The sequence below is a fragment of the Poecilia latipinna genome, unplaced genomic scaffold, assembly GCF_001443285.1.
Source record: "Poecilia latipinna isolate Pla-1442-1.1 unplaced genomic scaffold, P_latipinna-1.0 Scaffold55, whole genome shotgun sequence".
In the NCBI taxonomy this organism is placed as follows: Eukaryota; Metazoa; Chordata; class Actinopteri; order Cyprinodontiformes; family Poeciliidae; genus Poecilia; species Poecilia latipinna.
Window position 1 is genome coordinate 401,429 of NW_015112671.1, and position 26,091 is coordinate 427,519.

The window sequence follows — 26,091 nt, forward strand, 5'->3', positions numbered from 1 at the left end:
ACCGTCAATGTGGCCCGTTGAGGGGGGCCAATATGCTGAAGTGGCCCTCGGTGAAATTGAGTTTGACACCCCTGACCTAGACTATACCGTCAGGATCTTTTAGGAAAATTAAAATAATTGGTTTGCTGCATTCAAACTCAAAAGGGCATGTTGCAAGAGGTCTTGCCGTGCTTTTCAACAATCCTCCCACATTCAAAGACAGAAAGCCTTTTTGCCTTCACAGTCAGTGAGTGCGTGGATGCCTGACAGAAAATGACAAAAAAGGGGAAAATTTCCCCATAGATTTGGATTTTTAAGATGATTTTCTCAAACATTTTCAGTTTAAATTCATATTCAAACATTTGTCTTTAATCTATGCTGGTTTTTGTACATTGTTCCTATTTCATCTTTTTGAAGCTTAATATGAACTAAAAAAAGATGCAGAGCTTTCAGACCTCAAATAATGCAAAGAAAACAAGTTGATATTCATTTAGAAACAACAATACTAATGTTTTAATTCATGAAGAGTTCAGAAATCAAGATTTGGAGGAATATCCAGGAGATTTTCAATAGAGTTCAGTGCAGTGGGCTCTTCATTTTTATGTTCACTTCTGACAAGAATTGTTTAGTGCTACAACTATAAATAAAAATCCTACAACTCATGTATGTAATGCAGGTCAATTTGTAAAATTCTGATTATCATAAGGTTTTGAAATATATCCTTCCAATAAAATCTGGAATAAATGCATTCATTTTCTTTTTGCCATTAAAAACCAAAAACATATTTGTGTTCTTTTAGCATTTTATGACTGCACAACTAAAAGGCTGTCATGTTTGAATAAGCCATCTGTGAAATGAGGTGGCAAATTTTAGGTCAAACCCAGAATAAAATTCTGGAAGAAATCAATGACACTCTGGTTTTTATGTGACCATAAACCAACAACCTGCATTATGGATATTATTACAATGCTGAAAGTGCCAAATAAATATCAGAATTTCATGTTTTGTGCTTAAAACATATGGCAAACATAAGCAAGGCGTGAGATATTTTTCCTGATATTGCTGAAGACATTCAAGTTCTTTGTGGACATAGCAAAGCATTGTGGGTATCCTCAACAGAGGATACCAATCTGCAAATATTTGAGGTGCAGCCCAGCTGTTTGCCTCAGATAAAGGTTAAGGATGAAGCAGCTACTATTGAATTATGGATCACGAAGAAGACAGAGCTAGAAGAGTCAGTTGGAGCTTTTGATGCTCATGTGTCTCCGCTTGCTTGCTTTTTTTTTTAGATGAGGATTGTTGCAAACCTAAAAGAAGTCAGCAGAACAGATTCAGGACATTTAAATCATTCTTGTTTCTATAAATCCTAATTTTTACCCAATGCGGACGATCTAAAATAAGAACAGAAGCGGTTTGAGTCATTTAAAACCTGTATTTGCATAATCAACATCTGCACATTTCAGCATATGAAACTCACATACAGTGAAAGAATGAACAATAATAATGTGTAAAATATTAGTAGAGACAGGAACATTTCCAATTAGGAACCTGCAGAAAACAAAGAGTAGAAATCAGAATGCAGATTTCAAATATTTCAGCGAAAACTGAAAAGACAAATTGTTACAAAAGGTTTGAGATGTGTTCAGAAATAGAAAACGATCTCATCAATCTTTCAAACCAGGAGAGTTTTCTACAAGTCTTTATTGGAATAGCTAGTGGAAATGTATGCTAAATCTTTAGCATATCCCTCATTATGACTGGATTTCTTGTTTTTAATCACAGACAGCCTATGCAGTGGCTTGCAAACTTGCTCACACCCATTGAACTTTTGCACATTTTTTCCTGTTACAACCACAATCTTCAAAGGACTTCATTGTTTTTTTATGTGAAAGACCAACACAAAGTAACTCATGACACAAGAAAATGATGAATGGCTTTAAATGAAATCCCATCAGGGGTCTTTGAACATCTCAGATGTTCCACTCCGTCATCCAAGAATGGAAGCAGTATGGCACAATAAACATACCAAAGCACAACTTTCCACATAATACAGCTCTGCCTTCCAGCAGGGAGAAGCTTAATGCTCTAGAATGGCGTAGTCAAAGTCATAGCCCAAATCCAACTTGAAATTTGTGGCAAAACTTGAAAACTGCTGTTCACCTACAGCATCTGAGAGCATGAATTATCTTGCAAAGAGGAATGTGCAAACCTGTTAGAGACATGATGTTTCATCAACAGTCTTTCAGATGCAAGTTTTTTCTTTAAAGGTGACCTATTGTACTTCCTTGATTATATCAGAATAAGTTTATGGGAAAGAAGAAATGTTCATTACATTTTTTGGTACAAAATCATTCTTAGATATTGAGATTTGAGCCTGAATGTTTACACTCATATGTGAAAATGGCTGCAAACAGATGCACAATTATACAACCGTACATCTTTGAAAAGCATAAGTAAAGCCTCCTGCACAACCAGCAATAATGCAGCCAGTGGTTGATGGATGGTAAGTCAAGAACAAAACACTTGTCTTTTCCAGCAGCCATTGCACAGAGCACTGCTGACCAAAACTGTTGGAGATCCACTTGGGTTGCTAGGCTTCACTAGAGTTGCTAAGTAACGGGGCAATGCCTGTTGATTTGTGACGCTACTTTCAGGATGTTTTTGAAATGGCTCACTTTCCAGACACCAAAAAATGTTATTGCCAAAATCCAGAAGCAATAAAAACTCAAATCAAAGAACAAAAATGTGCAAAATGTGAATTTTGCATAGTAGGATGGCCTAAGATTACAGAAAATCATGCATCATTTTATTCCACTCAACAATTAAGTACTTACTTAGTGTTGGTCCATCAGATACATTAAAAAAGTAAAATAAAGTCAAGTTTATGATTGTAAGATGAAAAAGCTCAAGTGCTATGAGTATTTCTGCAAAGGCATCCGTCTTCTCAAACATTTTATTATGTTCAATAATTATAAAACAGGATCAGTCAAAGCTGTGGTAAAAGTGTCAACTTGGCTAAAACATTACAAATAAGTCATATCAAACCGTTTTTCCTCCACAGTGCCTCTGGTTTAGTAAACTTAAAAGTCTGAGTTTGAGTAAAGAAAGGAAAAATCTTGTCAAAAACTAGAGTTCAAGCCGACCATATGAAGCCATCGTTGTTAGCGAGTTGTATCCAGCGGTGCAGACTCAGTTCAGGGATCCACAACGGGAATCGTGCTGACCTTGTTGTTCCTGCTGATCCGCCGCTCGGGCCGCTGCCTGGGCAGTTTGGTCTGGATCAGCTCCTCTGGCGTGTTGCCCAGCGGAGGGAGCAGCCTCTTCTTGCTGTTCCTCGTCTCAGGAAGCCACTGAGGTGGCAGCTCGAAAGGTCCGAAACCGAACTGCGGAGAGTCCTCCGCTTCTGTGGGCGTAGCGGGCGCCACCTGAGACGAGGAGGTGTATGCGCATGCGTGAACGGGAGAGGCCCGAGCCGCTTTAGCTGAAGCAGGGGCTTCTTTAGTGATGACCAGCCCTGCAACAGGGTCCTTTGGTGTGTTCACTTCACCCTTCAAGCTTCCCAGCCTTGACCCATCCTTCTGGTTTTCCTTGCGCTCCGAGTTGCCTCCTGATGCTTGAGAAGGAATCTCATTCTCCGCATCCTCCTCCTCTTCCTCCTCTTCAGAAGGTCTAAAGATTTGCTGTTGGCCGATGTTAAACATCTCCAAAAGCTGGCTCCCAGAGCGGCCAGCTGTATCAAGGCCCACAGGCTCCCCAACTGGCCCCTCGCCCGCAATAGACGCCAATCTGTCGGTGGTGACCGCGTTTCGGCGGCTGTAACGCCTGTGAATCCTGAACAGCAGATCCATGCAGCTGTGACGGGCCGAGCGGTTAACCGTCAGGAGCAGGACTGGGTTGGTAAGAAGGGAAACCTTGGGGAGCCAAAGGGCTGTGAGATAAAGTGAGACGGGTAACTCTTTAGTGTCTGCAAAAACAGTACGGTAAACCACCAAGGCTCCGTAGGGGGCGCTGCAGGCTGAGAAAGCCAGTACGGCGGCCAGCAGGGTGGCGTGAAGCTCCGCCTCTCTCTGCGACACGTACGGGATGGAGATGCTGTTCTGCGGGGTCCGCAACGCTGCGATGATCACCTTCTTCTTCTGGCTGGCACTGAGCGCTCTGCGGATCAGGAGCATGAACAGGAAGACCAGGGCCAAGGGGAAGATCACCGTGGTGACGTTGTAGATCAACACGAAGACCATGTGACCCAGGGAGCGGGCGTGGTCATCGGAGCAGGATGAGGTGACGTAGACGTCGGTAACGTTGGTCACGGCAAACACGGGGAGGCTGGCCACGATCGCATGGACCCAGATGTAGATGACCAAGTCTCGAGATCTGGAATCGGAGATTTTCCTCTCTAGCGGGTACAGAACTGAGTAGTACCTGCAAACACAACGACAAAGAGTCAGTGGTATCAAACTCCATTTTCATTTTGATGATAAACGTCCTCAAGGGTCAGTTATGCAAGAATGGATTGATGAAACTGTAAAAATTATTAATAAATAGTATCTCTGCATTCAATAAGTACTTCCTAAAATTAAATATCAAACATCTTTTCAAACTAAAATTTCATGTTTGTTTTTTTTTTGGTAATCAAAATCACAAATCATGGTAATTTAGAAATTTTTAAAAACAAATTTTGAAATATTTGCACTGACCATGTTGATCATGGACTAAATCTTGAAAACGCTGAGCCAGAAATGTAGGAGAAGAAAGATATACTGCCACCTGCAGATGGGAGTTGGTAGTCTCAAATGGGTTTGACCATTTTAGCCGAAAATGTGCAATAAAGTCACAATTATGTATTATTAGCGTTGATTTTGCATGAATTTCCACAAAAAAACTGATTGTCCATGGTAGTATGCAAATAAAACTGCTATGATTTGATTGATAAAATAATGTTTAAGCACACAACTGTTATATTGAAGGTAGTATTTATGTGGTCTGCAATCCCAAAGTATAAGCTCCGTTGGGCCAGATTTGGCCCCCGGGCCTTGAGTTTGACACCTCTGATCTAAGAGAAACTGTGATTTGTCTCTTCATGTCCCAAAGGTGTAGCCAGTTTAAAAAAAACTGAAGGTAGTTTGAGGGTTTTGATGTAGTTTAAGCCGTTTTCTACTGTGGAAGAAAAGGCCTTTTCATTGAGCCGAGTGTCGTCTGACTGCAGTCACGCCTAAAACGGCTTACGAAAATCTCACTTAAGAGGATTTATGTGGAAATACAGATAAGCAGAGTGGAATTTTAAAGAGTGAATCTATTAAAAAAATATATCCACATCAATAACAGAAGGGTTCAGAAACAACATGTATCCTGTTGATGTGAAGTTAGGCGAGCAAATCAGAAATTCACACAATCTCCTACTGATGTACGAGCTTCAAGTGGTTTTACAGGGAAGACAGAACAGCTCCAACATAAATGAATCCATTATATTTGCTGCAAATATTTTTAAAAATGGCTAAGAGGTGAATTTTTCTGCACCGATGTGTAAATGAGACAGGAACTGTGCAGCAGTCTCAACTTGTCTGTATATCTGCAGCCTTGATTACCCTTCGAAAGAATAAATAATTAAGTGTTTTGATATTTTTCTGACTGCAGTTGCTGTGGACCCAACACAATATTTAAAGCAGTAAAATCCAGGTTGAGACGATGGTGCAACAATGTAGCAGCTGACTGCAACCACAATACAGAAAGTAAGCCAATGCTAACTCAGTTCAACAGAGAAATAAAGCAGGGATTCTTTATAACCTGTTTTTTTCTGAATAAAGAAAAAGATTTATTTGGTTCCTCAGCAGTTAGTGTGAAATGGCTTTTTCTTGTTTCTCTGTCACACACTTTCAGCGATAGGTTAGGAAAATTAGTAACTCTTGAATGGTTTGACACATTTACATAAAAATAGAATAGCATGCCTGTAATGTGCTACATTTATTGTTGTGATTATTAAAAGGCTTTATCTCACCACTATGCACCTATTTTTAGTGCTTTGTGTATTTCTGAAAATCATGACAGTCCTTATTTCCATCAAATAATTTAATACACTTATTACTTATTAGCTACGTTTGCATTTTAATGATTTAAAGACATTTAACACATTTAAAATTGACATTTAATTATTTTTATTGCATTCACATTTCAACATCTCAAGTTAAATTCAATAACTTGTTATACAGTTATTTCATTGGTTTTCACAGAAAAGATTAAAAAAATCATTTATGTACAAGAATGCAAAACACTTGCCTAAGGTTGCCAGCAGGGGGCAACGTAGTGGGACGAAGACAGCATAATAAATTTCTGATTTAAAAAAAAAGCAAGGAGGAAAACTATAGCCAGAATACTGCAAGAATTTTTTTTAGACAAACTGTGTGCAAATTTGTTTTAACAGATTATTTTTTTCATAGGTGCATGCTAATGTAAGGTAAACATCTTAGCAAAGTTTCCCACGGTTGCTGCTTAACTCTTTCCTTTATTACTATAAATGAGTGAGCTGAGAATGATTGTCATTTGTTAATTTATTATAATAAGGCTTTAAAAAGCTGTTAACCACAGCAGAAAAGAGCACAGAACAGTTTTTGCTGCTAATGAAGCTCCTTGTCTCTCCCTTTTGTCTGTTTCTACTTAATTTTTGATCCTGGGATACAGGACGTTTTGTTTATGCCTGCAGGTAATGTGCTCACAGCATGCTTATCTGCTTAACACAGATTTGTGGCACATCATTGATCTAAAATTGCAGTCGACACCAGAAGCGATACTCAAAGTGTTCCCACAAAACTCAGCAGCACATTTTCGCATATTTCCACAGAAACAAACAAAATACATGTTTTTGTGAATACTAAAAATAAAAACAGGTGCATTATAACCTAAATTTTGTCCTTCCACATAATTTTCCATATGTTAAAGGAGTAAGTGTTTTTACAGTCCAGCTCAATGTGCAAATAAAAAATATATTTTGGCTACTTTTATGCAGACTTATCAAAATTTTAGATGTGTATTTAATTTTATTTTAATTTCAGGGCAACCCTTAAGTGGAAACATGACACAGATGGGCTTTCATGAATCAATTTGTATCCAGCAAATACTTCTTTTTCTTTGCTTTTCGCCTGTTCCTCTTCTTGTCTGACCAATTGTTTGCTGCTTCATTATTTATTTAGCTGAACAAAGTGGATGCTCGATTAACCAATTCTGACAACAAAAAGGACAAATGCGATTCCATTTTCCAGGTGAGTTAGAACACAGTTAAATTTTAAAGAGTGTGTGTGACTTTATGTGGGTAGCAGCTGCTATCTTTGGCTGCAGCACTTAAAGCTGCAGGGAGGCTGGGACACGTGCAGAATCAATCCCAGGGCGCAGAGAGAGGCTAAAGGACTATTCTGACAACCTGAAACATTTTTTTAGCTCTTATTTGTGGCTATATTATAATATGTAGCTCACCCTTTTCAATGGTACAAAAAAAAAACATTCATTTTGGGAATGTTAGCATCATGTGTGGACAAAGTGAAGAGCTCAAATTACATTTGGTGAAGTGAGCAGGGGGTGCTCTTCATCATTTTTCAACTACGTGTTGACATTTCGGTTGCTATGGCTGGAAAAAATTTTTCAAGAACAAACACAATTTACTGTAAGTAGAAGTGCTGTAAAGACACATTTGCCCCCATACAGATTTCGCCTATTTTTCTTTCTTTTAATACATGAAATAATCATCTGGGGGAAAAAAATGCATTTCGTATTCACTCTGCATCAAATTAAGATTTGTACAAGGGCATTTCTTACATTCACAACATTTTATAATGCCTTCCTGCTTTTAAAATGCAAAGACTAAAACAAACGAATAATTGTGTGTACCTGTCGAGTGCGATGGCGCTGAAGCTGAGCACAGTGACGGAGCAGAACAGTTTATGCAGGAATTTGACGACCTTGCAGAGCAGCAGAGTGTGAAGCCACAGGCAGCAGCGGGGACTGGACCCCAGCGCCACGTCGAAGGGGACGCACACGAGTCCGGCGCAGATACCGGAGCACGCCAGGTTCTTGATGAATCGTTTGGTAACCGATTTAAAGACACTCGTGCAGCAGGTGCACCACAGCACGGTCGCATTACCTGCGGAAAGGAGAAAGGGGTAGAGAGTAAGATCAGACTTCCTGTTTGCCTGAAGTGATTTATTAAGCTGAATCGGTTTTAAACGAAGTTAATGTGAATATATCGCGGTTTGGCAGATTGTAAAGGTCTGTTTACAACTGGTTCTTAGACTTTGTTGCCCGGATGACGCGTGAAATTCAAATGGGGTCTGAATTTCGCGCTCATACATATTTTTTGAAGTATCTCAAAGAAAGTATACGTATATTTAGAATATCTTGAGGATTTGCCCGGAGTCGAGGCTGCAGACCTCATATTATATAGTGAACCAGAAGAAAGCTTTAAAAAGTCTGGAAGAATAAAATTATTTAGTTTCGGGTTGGGTAAACAATTAAGGATGAAAATAAGCATTAAATTGCTGTCGACTAGTTTCTGCTCAGGTGAGTAGCGAGTTGTGCTATTTTAAGTAATTAGTCTATGATAACAATGCTACTGCTAACAACAACAACAAGCTAACCCATGTTATTTCTATGTGCTTGGACCTACTTGTAAATAACTTATTTCTACCATACCATACCATACCATACCATACCAACTTTATTTATAAAGCACTTTAAAACAACCACAGCTGATACAAAGTGCTGTACATCAAAACACAACATAACAATAAAAAATCATAAAATAAAAATAAAAAATAAAAAAAATTAAAAAAATAAATAATAAATAAATAATAAATAAAAAAAATAAAATAAAAAAAAATAAAATAAAAATAAAACTGTAAATAAAAACTTACAGTTTTTATTTTATGTTCTTCTGCAAACCCAAATTCATGCGGGAGTTGTATGTTAATGTTGAGTCGTTCTGCATTTCTACAATGTAGGTCAACCATTCGGTATTAAAACATGGTTCGTGGCCAGAGACAGCGGAGAAACATGTCACAGCTCACTGTGACTGCTTGCCTTTCTCAGTAACTGTCCAATAAAATACCTGAAAATACAATTTAAACTATGAGATCGTCACCTGTTCGAAAGCGGAAACTCTGGCATTGTTAGTTTCTGCACCTCCTGTTTTTAGCCGCAGATTGTTGACACACTTTTCTCATCTTTTTTTGGTAAGTTTTTTTTTTTTTTTTGAATGAACTCCCTTGTGACCAACTAGCTTCGGAGAACGAAAATAACGTCTATCTCTCTATTAGAAAGGCTGAGACACAGACTTTAGGCATTTTGAAGCTGGATCAACAGAAGTACACGTTTACTTCCTGACCTCATTTGCATTGCATGACGTTGGTGCTACGTCATTTGAAATCCAGCAATAGAAATCGTTAGAAAAGCAAAAAAATAAAAAATTGTAGCTTTCATAATTTCTTAATGAATAAATCAAAACGACCCTTACATAAAGCATTAACTGTTCATTTCTTTTTGTTTTATATTTTGGTACGGCAATAAAATGTGCCTTTATATTGAGACATTATTTAACATTGTTAATCTGTTAATTTTAACCATGTTATACGTCATAATCTGGCATCAACCAGCTGATATACATGAAGTCATATCTTTGGACAGCAAAGTGCTGTGTGGGATCAGCAACATGTTGTTCTGATGCGTTAACAAGAACATCCCACATGCACCAAACAGCTGCAGGTTGCTCACATCATTTCTCCCTGAACACCGATGCAACAGCGACTCGCTCACAAAATGACGTCTTGATGCAGACAGACAGCAATTTAACCTTCATCCTGCTTTTCTTTTTTTTTTTTTATCTCTGCCTTGCAATACTCACCTTCCACTTGGCAAACACCGTGACAACAACCAATAGAGATAAAGACCAAACACTAAAACTGACTGTTCTTTCAACCCGTCAAATGCCAGTCCAACCAGAGCTGCTGCAACATCAGCAGAGAGGACAGTTTGTGTTTTCTCTGGGTTCAGAGTTAATAAGATGCTCTCAGTGAGACGCCTCTATGTGTCTAAAGGTAGCAGCACAAGCTATTAAGACCAAATGTGTGACTCATTATCAACGCATTTAACAGCTCCTTTTTTATTATTATTGCATCCGAGTGGTGTTTAATTACTTTATTTCCCGCGGCAGAAATGTTTGTGAATGATGAGCAAGCAGATGGCTAAAACACCTAATTTTTTCTCTTAGTTCTGAATGAAGCTGTTGCTTTTTGTGCTGTTCTGGCTACACTTCACCAGAAAAATGCACCAAAGGAACATACACAATTTGTTATTTATTGTTTTAAATTTTGTTGAGAAGCATAAATTAATCACTGAAAGTATTTGGCACTGTTATAATAATAATAATGATGATTAATTTAATTTGTAATGCACTTTTCATTCACAAAAATCTCATAGGATAACAATCAAAGCACTTGAAACTTGATTAAAAGTGAATAAAATCAATGATAATTAATCAAGTAATGTTAGAAACTGTTATAACATTTCTTGGCTTTTTGGTTGTGATGCTTATAGCATTATTTTGCAATGATGCTATAAATTTACTTTTAACTTTTTTTAAAAAAGTGACACAACTAGAACATCGGATTACAAATAAAATGGTTAGATTAATTTCACTAATTGTTTCATTTTATTCTTTAAAATACAACAACTTGTACATAACTTTATATTTTTGCATCATTTTTGGACAAATAAAGTCAGATGACCTGCTTTATTAAATACATTTTTATTCTAATTTCTGACTTGAATAATTGTTTGGATGACTACTTTTTACTGAATTGTAAAAATTGGACTGTTCTGTTACATAAATATGATTGAACTAGACCATCTATCCATAGTTTGGTTGTGTCATTTGGTCATTCTTACTTTTTCCACTAATATTTCAGTAATATGTTGCACCTTCCCCCAAATCTTGAGATTTTAACCAGTCTTAGGAAAACAGAACTTATTGTAAACAATCAGATTACCATAAACAATTTTTATTGTGATTAAAGAATAGCCATTGCTGAATTTATTGCTCTAATATTAAAGGCAGACACTGAAAATGAAGCTTCATTTTCAGTGTGATGCTGAGAGCATTTCAAGCCGTAACTGCTCCTATTTTCCCGGCTGTTTATTGCTTTCATTTTGTTTTCCATTTATGAATGAGACCCTATGTGGAGCAGTGAGCCACAATAAACATTATTCTATGTTATTGTCAGACTTTAAAGCACACAAGAGCTTTCCTCCTGCAAACAATATTGATCCTTAACTACTGTGCACCAATCACCTCAAGCCCTTTGCCTGAAAAAGCAGGAACTGGTTATCTTCTAATCGAAACAATAAAAATAAGAAGGAAATAAAAATTTTTTGTAAATTGGTTGATTTTTAATTCTGCATTTAGTGTTTCCTCATAGAGGATCGCCTAAATACCTAAAAGAAGAAGCAACTAAAAAAGATTCAACTCAATCATTATATGAATTACATATTAAGGTGAATCTGCTTATGATGTCTGCAAGTTCAGAAATATATGCAAAAAAATGAGACAACAAGCTAAAGATTTAAGACTTAAGGTGACATATTTGTCTGTAAATCATTAATATAAGCACTATAAGTCCAGCTGATTATTTGCAATATTTTCAGGAAAGGAAGAGTTCACGTGTTCTTGATCAACACCTGAGTTCAGATGATTTTCCACAGGTGTCCAAGTGAATCTGGTCCATTTAAAGCCACCTGATGGAGAACGGGAAAAGCTGATTTTAGCCGCTCGTATTCGGAAGCTCATTCTTTCAGTTGTTGTTCGTATCTTTACAACTGCAGGTGAGGGCTGGAATGCAGGTGAGTCAGTAAATCAGGAGATTTGCCTTTGAACCACATTGCTTCAAACTATGCATCAAAAACAAGAAGTCAAAATGAGCGCTAGAAAATAAAACCTCGGATTCCCTTATCCTGGCTGCTCCGCCGACTGCAAATTTCTTCAATGCGTCCTGAAGGTCATAGCAGCGAGAGGACAGTACAACCTCAGACACCCTGAGATTCCCAAAGCAGACACTCTGCTCTCCATTAAGAGGATCAGAAACGAGGGGAAATCCCGACAGAGCGGAACATGCCCCCATTTTGCAAAGCACCAGTTAAACGTCTGCAAACTTTGACTGAGCTGTGTCATCACATGAGCTGGAATAATTTAAATAAAAATCGTGGGATGTAATATCTGCAACTGGTGAGAAGGATAGCACAATTTAAAGGTGAGCAACAGGACTACTTCTAATAAACGAAGGCTATTACCATAATTCAGTGGGACTGAATTTAAAGCACAAAATGTTTTCTCCACCTCTGTAATACTGTTGCATTAAAATAACATGCATTTGTCTGGAGAATGTACTTGAAAAGCAGTAATAAAAGGCCCAAACTGAAAGAGATTTACACAGAAAATATTAGATTCGTCATTTAGATGCCGGCAGCTCTCAAAACGAGATCCATATTCATGAGGAAAATGTGAGAAAGCTGCAGAGAAGATTATATTTAAAAAAATATGCATGGCTAGTAATACACACAAAAAACATTTAAAATATGCAAGAGTTGGGGAAGCCATTAACTTCACTTAGTGGAAACTGGAAATGCATGAGAAATATTCCCATTTTGGACCTGATGGAGTATTCCCAGTCCTGGATTATTAATCCATGCATCGCTACAAAGCCTTCCTGTTTCCTTCAGCTCCTTAATGGTCTGTCAAACATACTGTTGCCATATCTGATGCTCAATATGCATGTGTCTCTTACTGAAGACGACCTTGTCTGCACAAGTTTATGGTGGAAATAAATCATTTTCATTCATGTAGCTCCCACATTATTACAACATGGTTGTGCAAAACATTTCCTCTGTCATGTCAAGGAAAATCTTTCTCTTCTTTTCAATTAAAAGCATGTTTGACTTATTGGTGTGTTTGCAACTCAAGAGCTATTAATTTGTCTTTGACCTTGATGTGGTTTTGAGCCAAAGCCATGTCATTTCATTCTGTTTTGCAAAAAAAAAAAAAAAATGTTTAAGTCAATGGAACCAGCGTTCATGGTTCAAATGGGAACTTTGTGGCCTCTCCAAAAACATCCAGCCTCTGACGAATCTCATACCTTCCCTAGTGACACACAAGCAATCTGGTGCAAGTGTGTTTTCAGCTCCAGAGAAACACGATGTCACGACCACATCCGTGACAAATGACACATTCATTTGCAGATTTCATTTTTTGGCCAGAACGTTTATGCTTCTGGCTGCTTTAACAGTGTGTATGTCAAAGCCAGGATGTGATGGAGGCAAGATGGTTTGAACAGTTGAGACTCAGGGTAATGTCATAGAAAGAAGCTTAAGAAAGAGGCGTTAAAATGACAACATTTGAGAAAAATGTTCACTTTGTGGATGATTGAATATGCAATAAGTGGACGTACCGAGCAGCGACCCGATCAGGATGAGAACCTGGACGGTGGTGGTGAAGTCCCGGTAGGCTTGCTCTCGGACCAGGCGCTCCTGCTGCTCCTGCAGCCCGGTTCCGTCTGCAGGCGGACTGCTGCTGCTGCTGCTGTCCCACCGGCCCGATGCGTTCAGGAGATCCAGCCAGAGGTGGGCTGCTGTGAAATTCACCACACCGTCCCCCACCGTAGCTGCCCGGCTCCAGCCATCCATCTCGACCATCTCGACCACGCAGAGATCCTAGTGATTATTTCTAAGTAAGGTTGGAAGATGCTGGCCACGGGAACTACAAAAGCATGTCCACGGAAATTACGGTGAAAAAAAAAATCAGAAATGCAGAACGGAGAGCTAGGAAAATACGTGCAGATGTGTAAATAAAACGTGGAAGAAGAAAAAAAAATAAACAGTAATCACAGCGCAAGGTGAACCTCAGCTGCAGCTTCCGACCCACATTTCCCCATTAGGGATGCATAGCAGAAAATACAGGTCAATGAAAGCCATGCACGTTGTGGACGGCTGGATGGTGCTCCCTGACATCCAGAGCACCTACAACAACACCGGGCTGCGAAATGTCCACGCAGCGTGCGCCGCCAAAAACACAAACCCCTCTCCTCTTCTCGGCAAAAACATCGTGGCTGCAGGCTGGTAGCTGCTGTTTTCTTTACAGACTGGATGGTGAGGAGAGACTGCGACCGAATCCGGAATCTCCCAGCGTGAGATGAAAGAATGGAGAGGAGAGGAGAGGAGAGCCCCTCCTTCTGTTGTTGCACCGAGAAACTCCACAGAATCTTATGAATGGCACGCAGCATGACCAAACTGCATTCCAGTTAAATTATGATGATGATTGGACTGTTAAACACATCCCACAAGATTAATCCACCGGGGTTTTATTTAAAGCAGCAAGCCAGACTTTTCTGTAAGATCATCAACCTCATCTTTAGTGGCGGTTCATGCCCTGGATGAGCCACAGAACCGATAAGATGGTTGATTGTTTACCTCCATGACGTAGAACACCTGTGTCAAACTCAAGCCCCGTGGGCCAAATCCGGCCCGCCATAAGTCTGCTTAAATATTAAGTTATTAATCACATCAATGCATTTTTTTTAGCTGTTTACTGCCAAATTATATCAATCAGTCCCTCCGGTTTCTTGAGAATTATTGTGGAAATTCACGCAAAATCAAACTTTTTTGCGCGGATGTAATCGAATCCTTTCTGTTGTGCTGGTTTTATTGAATGATTAAGACACGGTTTGTCTTTAAAATGGATGGCTTCTCGATTTATTCACGAAAACAACCGTGTTACAGGCTGCCCGCTGCAAGTACACAAAACAAAAGTACATGACAAAAACAGAGTTAATTCCTGCTTTTTTGCGATTGTAGGTTCACTAAAATACAGAATTGATTCATATATTGCAATGGTGATGACAAAAATTAACTTAATAGAGCTATAAATAAACTGGATGTAATTAGATGAAAAATAAACAAATGACAAAAGAGGAGGAGCTAAGGGCGCAAACAATTTAACGACAATATCACAGAAAAAGAGATGAAAAGGAGGGGCTTCCCATCTTAAAGTAACATGGTCAAAACAAGGACAGTTTTAAGAGGTATTTCAGTCAGGTAAGAAACAATACGAATAACCGACAAAAATAAATTTTTGTGTAATTATAATAAAAGAGAAATATAACCAGGGTACACCAATACATAATTGGGAGTTTATTGCAGATTTTTCTCAAAATTAGTCAAAAACTTTCTTACTTGTACTAAACAGCTACCTCAGCTTTAATTGGTATCAGATTATAGTCCATGATCTACATAGCGAGGAATAAAAAGTCACATTTACTGTCATAAATAATTGCAAATATTGCAAATATTTCCAAATTAGCTCCACAAACACTTAGATTTTTATTGCAAAAAAAAAAAATAAAAATCACAGAAAGAATCACAAAATCCTGGAGGGACCCAAATGATGTTCAATAATAGTAATTAATTTTAAGGATGTTTTGACTGAAGGGCCATGTCAATAAAAATGTAATGAGTGCCTGCGCCATGTGGATAGAGAAACGGATCGTTTTAAGTGCTCTCTTATTTTTCCAGAGCTCTATATGCAGCTATTTTAACGGGCTTGTTTTTGTATTCTTTCTTGTTTGTTTTTCTGGGTGTTTTTTATTGGTATATTTTATGAACAAGATTTTTAAACGTTTAAAGGCACACAAAAGGCAAGGGAAGTGCATAGATATCGAGAAAAGTGAGCCACAGTAAAACATATTGAATTTCACCTTCAAAATCAAAGATCTTCAGAGATCATTTCAAGTAAATCTGTTAAAGGAAGATGTGGTTGGGGTCAAAAATGTTTACAACAGAACACCTGTTCCCCCCAAAAAAGTTGTGAAAAATTTAATGTTTTATGTCACTCATTTCAAAAATCTAAACTTCTGGATAATTCCAAATTGAGTCTCTTGGAAAATCTGAACTCTGTGAAATAGTTTAAATTGGAAGCTCGTGGAAACACCCCAGTCAGTTAATTAACTCAAAACACATGCAGGTTTCCTGAGCCTCTAAATGGTCTCTCAGTCTGAGTCATTAGGCTTCAAAATTATGGGGAAGGCTGCTGACTTGACACATGTCCAGAAGACAGTCAGTGACACCATGATTCTTTCCAGCGGCCATTAAGTGAGAGGCAGGGCAGCCTGGACTGGTCACCAGTGCATCGCAAAGAGAAAAATAAATCTAACAGAAGTTTTTTTTGGACCATGTGAGAAAGTTGGAGTACCTGGGAAGAATCCATGCAAACTCTTTGCAGAAAAACCCCAGCCTGGGATTCGAACCCAGGACCGTTTTGTTCTCTAATTTTCCAAAACACTGAAATTTTTGGTTTTCATGATCTGTAATACTCAAATCTTACAAGTAATATACAAATATTTCACTCTATAAGAAGAATCTCATGACTTAATTTCAGACAAAAAATATCAAACTTTATGAGATTGTGATTTTTTTTTAAATGCACCTACAAGTTTAAGTCGACACCAGAGGGAAAGAGAAACGAAAAATCTCATCTCAACAGTGGGAAAAAGAGACGTTTTTCAGCTCCTAAATAGTGCAGTGGGTTCAAACTGTGCACAGTGGCTCCTGTACTATCAAATAACATTATTTAAGGTGTTTACTCATTTACAAATTCATACCAGTTAATGTAAGAATCCCTTCCAACCCAAACACTTCACAATCTATGTCGAAATCTGTGGTAAGCCTTTTTAAAAGCTTTGGGTTTTGTGAAATTCTGTGCAGTACAGGAATCCAAACTCCATCTCCATGGTGCGTTTTTACAATCATACATTTATTTGTGATCAAACTAAACCATGCCATGGTACCTTCAAATGAATGCATTAACATTACATCTGAAGACGGACTGTTCTGTTCTTTAGGAAAATGCTTAACCTTTTAAAAGGATCCCCTTTCACACTGCAGTTGTTGCCTTCAGGCTTTAACAGGAGCTTGTAACATTCCTCTTGGGTTTGATGGAAATACCAGAAGTAGGAGAGGACAGACTTCTGTAATGCAAAACAGTTTGCATAACAACAAACAACACACAGTGCTGCACACAAGCCTTTCTGTTATGTTTTGCGTAAATAGATCTACAACTTTTCGGTACGTTTTTTGTTTTGTGGATTATCTTATGATTTTGGCTGCTTTTCCGCCCAACTTCTGTTTAAAGGTTAAAAATAAGATGAAAAGTGGAGGACAAAAAATGTACCAAGACTGAAAATCTCTTTCATAAGTAGGAAAAATCTATTTATTACGTCATACTGGACTGAAGAGGTAATCTAAGGCAGCTCTTTACAAACATATTTGTACTTTATTGTACAAACACTTCATGGCCTCTGTGTCCTAAATTAAAAATTTCCACCTTTATATTGTTTTGCTTATTTTAACTGTACGAATTCTTTAATAATTCAATAAGTCGAGTGAATTTAATTCACGTTCAACAATTTAAACGTCAAAACCGATTAATTTTTGCTCCGAAACAATTTCTCGTGGAATTTCGTCATGCGTTTTAATTTCTTCTGGACGATGATGGACAACAGAGAGATCTCCTGGAGCTGCAAGCCGGAGGTCACAGAGGTCTTGTTCACGCTGTAATCCACCAGATCTTGCAGGTTTTCAGCTGAAGAGAGGATCGACTGGGACCTGTCCCAGTCGATTATGTTTTTAACCCAGTTTCTCTCCTAGAGTAAGCTGCTGGAGGGCCGTTTGGTGCAAATAACTGCTTTTTTTCCACCAAAGGAGCTTCTACTGCAACTAACTATTTCTTCTATGGAAATACTCTTGGAGCAGCATTTTCTTTTTCTCTCTTTCTTTACTCTGTCCTTTCAAATCCCCCGGGCGTCGTGACAGATGGTCTTTCAAACAGAGCCAACTTCTGGTTCTGCTGGAGGGTTCTTCCTATTAAAAGGACATTTATCCTCTCCACTGTCACTGCATGCATCCTCAATATGAGGCAATGATCTAGCTTACTTAACTGCTGATCAATTTAAATAACTGGTGCAGTGTTGGCCTTTCCCCCCTATTTTTTTTTTTTTTTTGGAAAGTCTTCCTCTTAAAAGGAAGTTTTTTCCTCTCTACTCATCACTTATATCCTCAGTAGGAGGCATTGCTTAAGCTTACTTTGCTTTTAATGAATTTAGAAAATTGGTGCAGTGTTAAAAAGTGATTTATTTCATTCTTGAGTTGTTAAAGGGTTGGACTTGCAACCTGCACATGTCCTGCTGTCGCCTTCCAGTCCTCAAATTCCATTTGCATGATTTGTTTCTCAGTTTCTCCCAAAAACTGCATGAATAAAGTCTTCAGTTTGGTGCTTTGTGAACAAAATTGTTCTTTAAGGAATGGTTTACTTCATAATTCCTTTTATTGTGTAGTTTCTGTTTATTTATTTAGGATATGTTAAATGTCTTCCAGTTCCAGTGTTGAATGTTTATTAGAATTTAAAGTTTGAGAATGAAGAGGACTTCTTCCCTTTGGTCTTCTCAGTTGGGTTTTTAAAGTTTGATCTTTGAGAATGTGTTCTTGCATTATTATGCTATATCCATTGTATTAGTCGAAAATTGTCTCATTACCATTTTACCGTTTGTGGTAATAACTTCTCAGACAATTTGTCATCCAGCAGAACTTATTGTGACAGTCGTCAACCTAAATTTTGCTGGACAATAAATTGTCCCAGAAGTTATTGCCATAACATAGTGGCCATAGCATAATGATGCAAAAGCACATTTTCAGAGATCAATAAACTTTAAATTCTAATGAACATTTAATACTATAAAATGTCCAAAATAAATTTAAATGCCTTCTTCATCTGAGGTGCCAGTGCTGGGGGAGATTTGAGATCAAACAGCCTGAAAACGGCCTCACCTCTTCAGTTTGAGTCTCTACGTCACTCTGAGCCAATGGACGCTGGAAGAGAGGAGACGCCGCAAGCTTTTCCCGCTGGGCGAGACGAAAATGAGGATTTAACTAGACCGTCCTTATGAGAAGCTGCTTTCGGACTCAGATGAACTCCATTCATCCATTCCTGGTTCCTTTTGTTCATCCATCCATCCTGCCTCCCTTCCATTCCTGGGAATTACGTGACCATTTTTATTTCTTTACAGGGCTGCTCTCACAAACTGTTAAAATAAAAATTAATAAAACCAGAAAATCCTTTGAGTTTGTCTTTGAATGTGAAGATTGGACATGAAGATTCCTTTGAGATGACAGAAAAAGAGACAATATTAAACATTGGGCACAATGTTATCTCCAATGTTTCAAGTTGTTCAGGATGTTTAATGTTGTCCCCAATTTTTAATTTTATCTCCAGTGCATAACATTGTCCTTGATGTTTAAGGTTACATCTGATGTTTACTGTATCTGGAATGTTTTACTGTATCTCCAATGTTTAACTCAAAAGGAAACTTTTCTGGAGATGAAGTTTGACATCTGATAAATATTGGCAATAATGTTAAACATCAAGGACAACGTTAAGCATTATTCTTGATTAAATAAAAAATCGAGGACGCTAAATATCCTGGATATTAAATGCTAAACGTCGGTGGTTATAGCAAAAAAAATTAAAATTTCTACCTGTAGACTCTGGACAGGCTGATGTAATAAAGTATGATTTAACAGATTATGAATCGGTGGTAAGCCGGTGTTATGCAGTAATTATTTGCATACATGTTGGATAAATTATTATTCAGATCTCACTAAAACCAAACTACAAACAGACATAAAACAATGTCTTTAACTTCATCAATAATAAGAACAACTGTGCATATTTAATACACATATTTTTGCCAAATGTGTAAACATTATATAATTAGAACATGTTACAATCTCTTGGCAAACTGAATCCATTGAAAAAGCCAAGAACCTAATGAGCTAGTTTGAATTTATTTGTGATTTTTACACATTTAAGTGACATGAGTATCTTCTTAGGTGTAAATTATCTACAGAAGTGTGTAAAAATTGATCAATTTTCTCATTTAAACCGATGTCATTAATAATCTGTACGTGGAAGGATCACTTTTTAAGATAAGCCCATTTTAAAAACACAAAATATACATGTCAACTAAAAAAAATCAGCCTCTCTTTGTTTTCATCTTAAACGGGAAATATAAAATTTGTTGCACGCATACTTTAACAAGCAGGAATTAAGTGTTAATTCAGGTGATAATTAGCACAAATATTAACATTTCCCCCCCTCGTTGCTTAACTAGAACAACAATTCAGACCTTGTGTAAAAGCAAAGAAGCCCGCTTGTCACCTGCAGAACCAGGAATGAAAAGTGGGTTGAACCAGTGCCATCCTAGCACCATCTGCTGCTAGGATGCTTAATGAGTGTGTTCATCTTTCGATATTCCCAGTTCATAAAATATTCAATTCAAGAAAAAAACATATTGAGGTTCCAATACAGGTAAAAGCAAGCTTACCTGTATTTGTTTATCATCACAAGAAACCATCACTCTCTTGACTTATAAGACTGTATAATTTTGTTTCTTTCCTCTTTTATTTGTTAACTGTTTTTTCTCCTAAAATCGTACGTTTTAATAATTTTTTTAAAAAGCACTAATACTTATTACTACCAATATTGTATTATTTAAATAAATGTGGAAACGGAAACCGCATAGTGAATGCAATAACCACCAATGACCACTAGATGTCAGCATAGACACACGTGGAAAATGTGAGGGGATCCCCGTAGCTTTTGGTTTTAACTTTTAAAGTATTTGGGGAAACATAACCAATAATATCCTTGGGAATCCAGAAAAATAGGAACAAAGTTTGATTTAAAAAAAAAAACAACAACAAAAAACCCCTCTAATTTACGCAAAATTAGTTTTGTATGATGATCTAGTTACAATAACAGTTGACACATTATATTAAATATATTTTAATTTCGATTGGCTAATTTGAAAAATACAGGTCCACTACATGTTGATTTTCCGCAGAATCGATCTGCATTTATATCACAGAGGTTCTTTACAGGACATCTGAAGTCACAGTGTTAATCTGGACTCTAATCCCATTACTCACTGGCGGCTTTATTGCTGGGCTCCAAAACCAATGCTATGACAAGGAAGAGACAGGGGATGAGAAATAAATTTTTCATATACAAAGACAGAATAAGGGTGAGTGTGGAGCATGACAAGAAAAAGCTGAAATGAATAAAGCGAATTTAGAATTTGTGCAGAAACAGGGCCCATATAAGCTTGCAGTGCTACTTATTTTTACATAATCTTTACTTGGTGGTTAATGTGCATTCCATATCATGCAATAATGTTTCTTGTAATTTCACACCACTATTCTATTTAATGTATGTTATTATTACATTGGATAGATGTGATACCATGTCTGGAAATTTCTCTGGCATTTTGAGTTTAATTAATCAAGGGGTATTGTATCTCACTGGACAGCATGTCTTGAATCTGAAGAAGCTGTAAAAAAATAATAGGAAGAACGTGTATAACTTACCGAAGAATAAACTCAAAACTATGCTGAAGTATCATTGCGGATTTTTTTTTCTTGTGGGATCAAAGCTGAAATTTTTACAAAGACGGATGTGTTTTTGGTAGGTTTAATTTGATCCTCAAGCAAAGATTATACTGAAACATTTATTTAATTTATTAGAGTATATGTCATCATTCTGTGCTTAAAATGTTTGTGCCCTGTTAGCTACAGTTGTTTATGTTGCAAAGCTCAGAAACTGGTTTTCTGAGTTTCAATGAAAGCTGTTTACTTCAGTAATATTTTACATAAACATGTTAATCTGTTTTGGCATATTCCATATTGTTTTTAACTTCATAATAATTATCATAATGTATATTTTAAACATCTTAAATATTTTACTCAAGACATTGTTTCTGTTGTGTATAAGGTGATTTAAAATTTTCTTGGTACATAGATACAATTTTTTTTTTCCATAAATACATCTCTATGTTGTATTGTATTTTGTTGATTAGCTCTTGAATTCTTTTGTCTCCAAACCTAACACATGAGCTTTTATTTTGAAGCGCCATGATAAGCTTTAGGACCGCCCCTTTTATAGAGGTATCCATGGAGACCGCCCGAAAGCGAGGCAGGCAGCCCTGTAGAGTTCTCACAGCAGCGAGTGTTTCCGCTCACCTAAAATTAAGAGCTGGCGAGTCGAGGAGGACAAGGAGTGACGGAGCAGGGCAGACGGGACCTCGACGGCGAAATACTTCTATTCTACTTTATCTTTACATCTTTAGTCTGTGGGTGTCGTCTTTAAAACTGACTTTAATGCCTCGATTGTGAACAGGGGCAGAGGAGGGCTCGCCGCTGTTAACCTTTACGTTGGTGAGTCTTTTTTTGTTGTCTTTTTTCGCAAGCTAAGCACACATAGGCCACTAGGAGATCTCAAACAGTCTCCCATTCCGTCTTTTGTCCGTCTGAATTAGTTCACTTCGAAACAACAAACAAGACAAAAAATATCACATGTCTGGCAAACATTTACTGTTCTGCCAAGGAGAATAATGAGTTGTCAGTTTTCTGCTTTCCGATCTGAAACTAAGCTAGCCGTGTTCTTCCGTAAACGTTAAACGTTTGTCTAAAGACGTAATGTGTCTGTTTTGACGTACGTCTGTCGTGTTTAAGTTTTAATATTTATTGAAAAGCTTAAACTAATGTTTTGGAGATGGAACGTAAACATTTAGAGAATCTGGTCGGACCGCTCTGCTGTATTGTTAGACCAGTCACATGAACAATAAAAGGTACGAGGAAGCCATAGGTGTGTCGACTTTATCTTAGGTGAGTCGGTAAAATGAAGCCTGAACTCTTATGTGGGTCCTGCTATTTGAGTTGGATTGTTTTGTTCTAATCATTAACTTCTGTGTGTGATGTTGGCAGCCCACCACCACACTCTTTGTTTAAATACCTCAAAGCACAGTTACACGTGTCGAACCGTGTGACTCTGCTTTTGACTCACGTTTGATACAGTAGCAAAGATTTGTTATCGAGCTCGGATGCCCCGTTTTTTTTTTTTTTCGTTTTTTTTTTACAGGGCAACCTTTCAGTAGTGTCGTTTCCCACTCACTGGCCTTTGTTCCAGTTTAAGTATGACTTGCTTACTGTTACCGGTGTTTGGAAAGTTACGACATTTGATATTGCAAAGAGCAGGGAAGTCCAGATGTGAAGTGTTTACATTGGAGGACAACAAAAAGGCGGGGGTCCAAGTGTAGTGTTCCTCCAGTAATACCAGTTTGTTGTGTTGTCTGATTTAGCAGAGGCTTGTGTATTGGGTTTTATATTGTAAAAGTATTTAAGGGTACTGTCTAGTGGTGTTTTTCAATTCCAAATGCATAGTGATAGTAAAAACATGGGTAATAAATTATGGATTTCCACTGCAACATTTCATAAAATGGAAAGTTTTAGAAGGTCAAACTAAACAAAAAATACAACCAATTCTATTTTTGTGTCTTTGGATTGATTACATCACAAGATACCCAAGAATCAAGCTGATAAGCCTTAGTAGACACTACTGCAAATTAGATACTTTGAACACAATCTTACAAACTTTCCATGTGACACAATATAGCAAGATTTTGCTGAAATTCCAGATGTGTTCTCAAATGTGGTTATAAAAGTTTTATAAGCATCTTTGAAGGAGGACTTTGATTTATAAGGCATAAAGACAGAGAGAGGACAAAAGTACAAAAAATGCAAAAGGAAAGTTGGAAAACCATTAATCAGCTGTTATATGAGATGTTGCTGTTTTTGGTTTGGCTAATTATTTCCATCTTGTTGCCGTTTGTGTATCCATTTCAGGAGAGTAAATATAAATGCATTTAAATATGAAATAAATATCTGTTACTGGCCATAACAGCGGCGTTGATATCACCCAAAAGTTTTATAGCAGCGCATCCCTAATCTCTTGATCAAAACAGTGGTTTAAGGTAAAGCTCTACGCTCTACTCATGTTGAAAAGAAAATATGATTTGTGACCACAATGGATATCTGCTATCATGAAGTTATGGTGGGGGGTTTTTTGGCTTGTGGATTGTGGGCTAAGAGAACCGCAGTCAATGCAAATTGGATGAATTATAACATTTTACATGCATTTTGAGTATTTTAGCATGACTGATTTTGGGATTTCATTTAAATGCTTTCAGAAGCAGCAGGGTATTGCTTAGTGGTTAAGCACATGGGTGAGAAATGCCTAGGAAGTTTGAAATAGCAAGGTAAGCTCAAGTCCTCATCACAGTCCCAGTTGTTTTGAGCTTTGTAATTAGTTCTTTAAATAACAATCAGTTGTGGCAATCTTGGGTAAGAAGCTACTTTCTCATAGGCGTAAATAGACAACTTGTCTTTTTGTCTTTGTTTACAAGTATGAAATGGGGGATAAAAACTGGCAGAATGTGAATTGACCCAAAGCTGTTTATTTTCCACGTGTCAGCAGAACTACACAATGACTAGCAAGTCCCATTTTTTCTTGAACTCTTATTGAGAGGTGAATTGTGGGCAAATTAAGAATTGATTTAAGTTTTGTCTTTATTTTTTTAGTTCCAGCACATATAGGCTTGTTGAAAAAGGTGCACCTTTAAGCTATGACACATTACCTCATTCATCCCACTTTTCTTCCACGTTATTTTCTCCTCTTTCTCTTGTCTCTCTTTAGTCTTTCTGTGTGTTTCTGTCCCTTGCTTGCAGCATTGGAGGGGGGATGCTGAGTAGCTGTGGGCCCTAACAGTACATACTACTACATAACAAAGGCTCCTTTCTCTGCTGCCATGCAGAGTCCTGTCTCTGGGCTCCCTCCACAGGCCTATGCAGGCTCTAGCAGCAGCAGCAGCAGCACTGGGTCCTATTGAGTGGAAACCTCCTCTCGGCTGTTTCTTTGGCACACTGAGTGCTCTCTGTTCCCGGACACATGTCTGTGCTGGTGCTCTCCTTGGCTCCCTTTGCATTCCAGGAGCCTCGGGAAGCTGAAAAACTGCAGTAGCAGCCTGCTGGCTGGCTGGCTGCTTGTGTTGCTGCTATCTGAAGTGAGGAGTTGCATAGTTTTTTCCCCTCGCAAATGGATGACTACAGACGGTTGTCTTGGCTTGTAAAATTTCCATTTCTTAAATCCTGAGGTTTGTTTTTTTTTTTTTTCTTCTTCTTTTGCTGATTGACACTTTCAATGTTTAGTTAATTACTGTGGATCTACATCAAACCGTAGTGGGACGGTAAAACTTGTACTGCCAGTTTTGATGGGTACCTGCATGGCTGGTTGTGGTAGTTTATGCCAGTTTCTGGGAACATAGAAGAGATATAATTGGAAATCAAACTGCTAACATTGGCAGATTTTTTTTTTCCACAATCCAGTTACTAATTTACATTTCATATACTTAAAAGTGCTAACCACAGAGATTTGTTTAGTAATAAAACAAGGAAGTTGTTTTTTGTTTTCTGATGCACCCATATGCAGTGCTGTATACTTTTTAAATCTATTTGAAATCCCTTCTTTTTGTCCTTTTTCTCAAATCTTACTAGTTGTGGTGTTATTTAGAGATTCTGGATTTCTAAGACATATTAAATCAGCTAATGTTGAGGATTACTTTGCAGTAAAGCTTGATGCAAAATCCTCCATGAAACAAAACATGTTGACGTTTAAAATAATACGACACATTTTAACATGATGCGTCGTGTTCAGCATTGCTGTCGGTATCTGACAGGACATAAACGCTGCTGCAGGTCAGGTTGACATCCAGACTTGAAGCATGCAGTTTTTTCCCCCCCCTGTGAAACTGCTTGCTGGGATATTAATTAATTTATACCAGTAACATCCAGTCAGCAAATCTCAAGATCTGCAAACCTATTTATTTATTTATTTATTTTGGACAAAGTGCCTTCGCACTGATTAGATAAGTGTTTCACGTGAAAGCAGAATAATTCTGCTTAAGTTTTGATTTTTCTGATGATCTGGCTGGTCAATACTTTCTTTTAAGCTTTTTCCAAGAGCCCAGTCCAGCAGTGTGTTTAGCTTTAGCCACAAAGTGCATCTTTTCTATCTTTGATGTTTCTCATGCAGTTTATAAAGAACATCTAAAATGGCAAAGCTTTTTCACTACCTAAATGTGGTCTAAT

At 37.6% G+C, this 26,091-nt stretch overlaps 2 protein-coding genes across 2 annotated transcripts in view; one reads left to right on the forward strand and one right to left on the reverse strand.

Moving 5' to 3' along the window:
• Positions 1–1,391: 1,391 nt before the first annotated feature.
• On the reverse strand, positions 1,392–14,525 carry gpr176 (G protein-coupled receptor 176). Its single transcript, XM_015054161.1, has 3 exons — positions 13,455–14,525; positions 7,852–8,104; positions 1,392–4,398 (listed from the first exon to the last, which is right to left on the reverse strand). The coding sequence occupies exons 1-3, from the start codon at positions 13,696–13,698 to the stop codon at positions 3,174–3,176; spliced, it is 1,722 nt and encodes a 573-aa protein (XP_014909647.1). The 5' UTR covers positions 13,699–14,525; the 3' UTR covers positions 1,392–3,173.
• Positions 14,526–22,073: 7,548 nt separating this feature from the next.
• Positions 22,074–26,091, forward strand: part of susd6 (sushi domain containing 6) — a 37,468-nt gene continuing 33,450 nt past the window's right edge. The window contains exon 1 of the mRNA XM_015054174.1: positions 22,074–22,323. The gene's annotated coding sequence lies outside the window, so the exon portion shown is untranslated. The remainder of the gene's footprint in view (positions 22,324–26,091) is intronic.

Excerpts from the sequence above, each read along its gene's own strand:
- gpr176 (XM_015054161.1), bottom strand. The coding sequence starts at position 13,698 with ATGGTCGAGATGGATGGCTGGAGCCGGGCAGCTACGGTGGGGGACGGT. Across the intron at positions 8,105-13,454 it reads CCTGATCGGGTCGCTGCTCG|GTAATGCGACCGTGCTGTGG; the intron begins GTACGTCCACTT and ends TCCTTTCCGCAG. Across the intron at positions 4,399-7,851 it reads AGCGCCATCGCACTCGACAG|GTACTACTCAGTTCTGTACC; the intron begins GTACACACAATT and ends TTGTGTTTGCAG.